The sequence below is a fragment of the Heterodontus francisci genome, chromosome 34, assembly GCF_036365525.1.
Source record: "Heterodontus francisci isolate sHetFra1 chromosome 34, sHetFra1.hap1, whole genome shotgun sequence".
Classification (NCBI taxonomy): Eukaryota; Metazoa; Chordata; class Chondrichthyes; order Heterodontiformes; family Heterodontidae; genus Heterodontus; species Heterodontus francisci.
Window position 1 is genome coordinate 20,743,105 of NC_090404.1, and position 7,126 is coordinate 20,750,230.

Genomic DNA, 7,126 nt, shown 5'->3' on the forward strand with positions numbered 1-7,126 from the left:
ACATTGACAATCAATAATAAATGCAACCGTGCTGAACAGGAGATTTCCACACAGTGCTAAAGAGGGTGCAAAGTCTCAGAGGAATTTGGAGTGAAGTGCATGCCAGAGACTCGAGCTGAATAATCAGTAAGTGCCAGAAAGTGGCTGCAGTTTCATTCAGGGCCAAATTATCAATGAACAGTTATACCTTGTGGTGAGGTCACTTAATTTAGTATTAAAGGATTTAAAACTGGCAACTCTTCGTGCACAAGCTTCACTTACACCATTGCAACCGCCTATTCAGCTTTACATTACCTTCATAAGTAAATGTAACGAGTATTACACTGTAGTCTCTGGGTATTTCACAATAGAGCTGTGTCAGAGCCCTTGAAAAATATTCCATTCCATCAAAACATCAACATGAGATTGGCAGCAGCTTCACTAATCTGTTTGCTTCAATTAGTGCAGATAATGTAAAAGATCAAGCCATCTAATTATTTCCCTCGAGCCTGACATCAGGTATAAATATGTCAATCTTCCAGTACAGCACAGAACAAGCTCAGAGCTTCTGATAGAAATGCACGTATCACCAACCGGCCTGGTGTTTGCCATTTACTATCCTGTCCTTGCGGCTATCGGGGTTCCAGGTAAAGTATTGCACTTCGTTATTAATTATGGAATCATTGATTTGCTCTTATTTGCCAGAAGCACTTCTCCATGGTACTAATATATTTTCTCCCCTTTATCAGGATAATTTCTTCCCCTTATCAGGAAGATTTTTTTCCTTCTAACTGGTAGAATTTCTCCTCTTTAACGGTGCCATTTCTTCCATTTACTGGCATAATTCCTTCACATCACCAGTAAATTTTCTCTCCTTTACTGTAATCTTTTCCCCTCAAACAATATAATTTATCCTCTTTAAAAATGTAATTTAATCTCTATAAGTGTATAATTTCTCAATTTACTTGTACAATTTCAGGTTGTAAATGTAGTTCGACAGTGTTATTGGCGCTGTTACTGTGGGTGAATTATCACACTTTTATCACTGTGCATATGCAATTCTATTGGAATATTGATAGGTACCGGTGGCGAATTGTCAGACTGTTCTCATGGTGTAAATGTAGTTCTATCGTGCTCGTACAATGTAACCCGTGGGTCAATTATCATACTCTTATCACAGTGTGAATGTAGTGCTATTGGTTTACTGACACTGTTATTGTGGGTGAATTATCGCACTGTTATCACAATGTAAATGTAGTTGTATTCTGTTATTGACACAGTCATGGTGGATAAATTATCACACTGTTATCAGCATGTTCATGGAGATCTATTCTATCATTGATAATGACAGTAGTTGTCTGATTTCCGTAAATGATTCATTGATTGAAATTATTCAGCAATTAAATAATTCCCGACTAACTTTAATGAATGGCTTTAATAAAGGGATATTTTGAGTCATCGAGCTGTAGACTGAAATATAAGCAATGGAATTATCCTAAACTCATTGAGTGCAGTGTTTCTGCTCTCAGTGTCTAACTCTCACTGGTTTAGCCCGGCAACCCTGTTACCATATTAGATGTTGCTGAATTTCTACAATCAGTCCGGATGTTCCTTCTTCTCCTCGCACCTGGCATTGCTCCACACTGTTACCATCTTCACTCTTCTCTCTGCATGCCCTCCACAAAACGCTAATTGCCCATTTGTTTCACTCTATTTGAGCATCTTTTTGAACAAGTTGACAGTAGAATTTCCCAACAGTGAATAATTTTCTGTAATTCATCAGATAAGAGCATTTTAATTCCTCGGCCGGATACAATCTGTTTTAAGTACAAGATGTTTCCTACTTTCCTGTGACTTTCCACATTTATCACGGGTTGTTGTATTGTTTACCCTCTTGAATATCTTCTGTAATATGTTAGTGACGTTAACTTCCTTGTTTACTCTATGTGACCACGTTGGTTTCAACGTGTTTCAATGCCTTCTTGCTCTCCATTACGTTTTGTTGCACTATTTTAGATTCCAATGTTATTGACCTAAATCCAGATTTTTAAAAATCCAGATGATTATTTTAAACAAATAACGCGGAATGACATAAGGAAAAGGTTCTTCATGCAGCAATTTCTAAAGGTCTGGAATGCGCTGCCTGAGAATGTGGTGGAGGCAGGTTCAATTGAAGCATTCAAAAGGGAATTAGTCATATGAAATGGAACAGAGTGCACGGTTACGGGGAGAAGGCAGGGAGAATGGAACTGAGGGAGTTGTTCTTCCAGAGAGCCAGTGCAGACATGATGGGCTGAATGGCCTCCTTCTGCACTGTAACAGTTCTGTGTTTCTGTGATAATGAAGTTCCCATCGCATAAGTGATGGTTTCCAACTCAGGAACACGGTTAAAAGGTACATTTATTTTACAGATTCCTCTAAAATGGATGGTTTTGCTAGGAGTCAGATCAGTAAGTTTCCTCTTCTATCTCTTACAAAAAGTTTTCCTCTTTCTCACGGTCTCTCTCTCTCTCTCTCACTGTTGCAGCTAACTTGGCAGTGATTGTGATCCTGTCCCGAGGAAGATGTGGTCTCTCCAGATGTATCACTTACTACTTGGTCTCCATGGCGGTGACGGATCTCCTGGTCATTATCACCGCTGTGATATTCAACCGGATTTCTGGTATTTATTTCCCATATAGTTTCCTGTCCGTCACACTAATATGTACGCTCCGTACAATGCTAAACTATGCAGCCGTTGATAGTTCTGTCTGGTTAACGGTCACTTTCACCTTTGATCGGTTTATGGCCATTTGTTGTCAGAAGCTGAAAATAAAATATTGCACCGAGAAGACGGCAGGTTGGGTTATAGGAACTGTGTGCGCGCTGAGCTGTTTAAAAAATACCTTCTTGTATTTTATATATGAACCATTGTACATAATTAACAATATGCCATATTTCTGTGGCATAAAATTAATATTTTATACGTCACCTGCATGGATTGCATATGACTGGATTCATCACATTTTAACCCCTTGCCTCCCATTCATTCTGATTTTACTGCTCAATGCTCTGACTGTCATACACATTCTGACCGCCAGTAAAGGCCGCAGGAGACTCCGGGCCCACAGCAATGGAAAGGCCCACAGCGACCCCGAAATGGAGAAGCGGAAAAAGTCCATTGTTTTACTCTTCTGTGTCTCTGGCAGTTTCATCCTGTTATATTTTCTAGATCTTATAGCTTTCCTCTATGTCCGAATTACAAGCGTTACATATTTCTCAGGTTCTAATTTCAATCAATCAAATTTTATTCTGGAGGAAAGCGCATTTATGCTTCAGCTTTTGAGTTCCTGCATCAACCCCTTTATTTACGCAGGAACCCAGAGTAAATTCCGAGACGAGTTAAAGAATGGAATGAAATATCCAGTGAGTCTAATTGTTAAATTAGTTAAAGGATGAAAATAATAAAATCCAACATGAATTGCACGTTATATTTCGCCCTTTGTTCTTTTTGCCCATGTGCCCCATGGTCTCTGCTCCCATATTCACAGTCACTCGCTTTGGGATCCTTACACGCTGTGTAAATTTAGGAATGTACAGGGAACACCACATCACATACGAAAAAACAAGTTAGGAGCAGGAGTAGGCCCCTCGGCCCCTCGAGCCTGCTCCACCATTCAATACGTTCATGGCTGTACTGATTATTGAACATTCCTGCCTACCCCCGATAACCTTTCAACACCGTGCTTATCAAGAATCTAACTACCATTGCCTTAAAAATATTCAAAGATTCTGCTTCCACCGGATTTTTATGAAGAGAGTTCCAAAGACCCATGACCATCTGAGAGAAAATCAATCTCCTCATCTCTGTCTTAAATGGGCGACCCCTTATTTTTAAGCAGTGACCCCTAGTTCCAGATTCCGACAAGGGAAAACATCCTGTCCAAATCCACCCTGTCAAGCCGTTCAGGATCTCATATCACAATCCTGTTTATTTTTCTCGGGAAATATTGCAGTGCACCTTTAAAGTGTCAATAGATCGGTGCATCCTTGAAAGATCTCTTCAGAAGCTCAGTGAGCCAAGATGCATTCTGGTTGCTAAGTTACAGCCATGCAGTGAGAGAGAACAGACATTCAATGTATCAATTTTGACTTTGAAATTGGCTGACAAAACTGGTTTTTGAGACATACAGAGACAGGTTGTTCCAGCACGTGAAGGAAGAAAGGCGAGCTCTCTAAGTCAATTTGTGTAATTTCTCTCTCAAAATTCTAAAAAACTTCAAGACAGATTAATTCGTTAAAGAAATAGCAAATTATTGGGCAGCAGTGTTCATCGCTGGAAAAATCCGAAGAGTTTAATACTTCAACTGCTGGACTGAACTGTTGAACCACTATCTCTGGAAGGACCCTTTTCTCATCGGACCTTGGAAGACTGCAAGTGAACTTGGACTGTGTTGAATTAGAAGACTGTTGATCAGAAGCATAATCTGCAAAGACCTTATTGTTTTTTTTTCCAGCAGCTAATTAAAAACCAAACCACTGTTAGTTTAACCATATGTATGCAAATGCAGGAGTTAGTTTTTAAAAAAGATGTTATAAGGTCTTTAGCTATTGATTTATCTTAGTAGTGCTTAAGATTTTAGTTCGTTTATAATGAATAGGTAATTTGTTGATATCTAAAGATACATGGTTTGGTATGTTTCATTCGGGGATTACTAGATTGATTCAACTTGGCTGCTGCTTTCTACGATTCGGAAAATTTCAAGCTATATAAAGTGATCTGTGGAGCGATGGTACTGAGTTAACAGTGCGTTGCTCCCACCACAATCAGAATCATATATTTTGATTGGTGTCTATGTCCTGAGCAGTCGGAACACATGTATTAATTGGGGGGTCATCCGTGGTCGAATCATATCGAATTAAGTGGCTCATGTCTGGGATCAGAATCAGACTAATTTGGAGAGCTCGTGTTTGGAATCATATTGATTGCTCATGTCTGGATTTACATTTGGCTCTTGCATCTGGCATCATATTAGTTGGAAACTCGATTACTGGGATCTAAATCTAACATCAATTGCGAAGGAATAAAAGGAACCTGGTCTCTTGTATAATAAGGTACGGTCTACACCATAGTAATGGCATTAGCTGTTGAAGCAGAGTTTTTGGGAAAGCAGAGTGTTTCCCTCAGTGACTTGATAACTTTAACTAAGAACAAATTAAAAGAACTGGCGGCATAATTGTGGTTAGAATTGAAATCAGGTGCCAAAAAAGCAGAGAAAGCTCACATAATAGCTGAACATGTGGAATTAGAAGAAGAAGAAGAAGAAGATGATGAAGAAGGAGGAGGGGACTACGAGGAACAAAAAAGTAGTAGGTCAGAGAGTGACGCAGTGGTGTTGGTTAGGACTCAGTTAGAAACAAAAGAACTTGAATTGAAAAAAGAGAAAGGGGAGAAAGAAAAGGCAAATAAGAAGAAGAAAACTTGAACTGGAGGAAAGGGAGAGAGAGCATTTCAGAGAGTAAGTGAAAGAGAAGAGAGGGAATTTAAGTTAAAAGAGATGGAACTCAGACAAAATGGTAGTCTTAAATCTGGGAATAATTCGGGTCAGAAAGAATCTGAATTCAGCACAGAACCCAGTGAGAAGTCGTTAAATTTATATAGGATCTTTCTACGTTCGAGGAAAGGGACGTAGAGGCATATTTCAAGCAGATGAAGTGGCCAAAGGAAAGCGGGACACTGCTTCTGCAAAGAAGATTGGTAGGCATATTGCCTAAACTTGGTCGGTCGGCTTAAGCTTGCACAGACATTAGAAAAGTCACTGCGGTAACAAAGGCAGACTCCTACCCAAATACTCATTTAAAGGTCTGTATGGACGGAGTGGGCAACAGCATGTGCTTTAAAGAGACCAAGGTGTTGGAGGAATACTGTCCAGTTCCTTTGACACCCCAAGATAAGGAAAAGTCAGCTTCTGTTACACCGGACAGGGTTTTCCATTATTAAGTGATGCCACATACGTTAAGGGGTACTCGAGAAACTTTTCAGAGAACAGTGAACCCAATAGTAGCCAGTGTTCCTAGCTGTACAGTTCACCTGTCTGAGGTGATGGGCAATAGGGACAATAGAGACACTTGGAAGGAAAACACGAAACAACTGGGGGATTATGTTTGGAAGGTTGAAAAGGGCTAATTGGGACTACCTTTGTAAAATTTAAAGCCAAAAATGTTTTGATGGAAATTGTTGTAGTCCAATCATTTTTGAAAAATTCTTTATATATATATATATATGCATTGCAATGAAATACATTTCAGGAATGGCGTTACATTTCGCCAGGGGCAAAGGTGTCACAATCCTGCTTTTTTTCCCCCTGGGAAATATTGCTGTGTGCCTTTAAGAGTGTAAAAAGATCAGTGCATCTTTAAGAGATCTCTTCAGAAACTCAGTGAGTTTAAAGTGCATTCTGGTTGCTAAGTTGCAGCCACACAAAGAGAGAGAACAGACATACAATGTTTCAATTTTGACTTTGAAACCGGCTGGCAAAAACTGCTTTTGCAGAGACACAGGCTGTCCCAGCAGGTGAAGGAAGAAAGGAGAAGTCTCTAAGTCAATTTGTACAGATTTTTCTCTCAAAATTCTAAAAAGCTTCAAGACAGATTAATTTCTTAAGGAAATAACAAATTATTGATCTGCTGTGTTCATCGCTGGAAAAAAGAGTTTAATACAACAACTGCTGGACTGAACTGTTGAAGCCCTATCTCTGGAAGAACCCTTTTCCCATCAGTCTTTGGAAGACTGCAAGTGAACTTGGACTGTGTTGAATTAGAAGACCATTCATTGGAAGAATAATCTGCAAAGACTTTATTGTTTTGTTCTATTTTTTTTCGGGCAGCTCATCAAAAATCAAACTACTGCTCATTTGAGTATATGTATGTGAATGTGGGAGTTAGTTTAAAAAAAATAGAAGTTATAAGGTTTTTAGATATTGGTTTATCTTAGTAGTGTTTAAGATTTTAGTTTTTTAATAAATAGTTAATTTATTGATATGGAAAGATACCTGTTTTGGTTCGCTTCATTCAGAGGTTACTAGATTGATTCAATTCGGCTGCTGCTTTCTTCGATTTGGAAAGCTTAAAGATATATAATGTGACCTGTGGATGAATTGACAGTGCG

The 7,126-nt window shown here is 39.0% G+C and overlaps 1 protein-coding gene across 1 annotated transcript; it reads left to right on the plus strand.

Moving 5' to 3' along the window:
• Positions 1 to 556: 556 nt before the first annotated feature.
• On the plus strand, positions 557 to 5,444 carry LOC137348705 (probable G-protein coupled receptor 139). Its single transcript, XM_068013961.1, has 4 exons — positions 557 to 626; positions 2,507 to 3,384; positions 3,975 to 4,074; positions 5,206 to 5,444. The coding sequence occupies exons 1-4, from the start codon at positions 557 to 559 to the stop codon at positions 5,442 to 5,444; spliced, it is 1,287 nt and encodes a 428-aa protein (XP_067870062.1).
• The last annotated feature ends 1,682 nt before the right edge of the window (positions 5,445 to 7,126 follow it).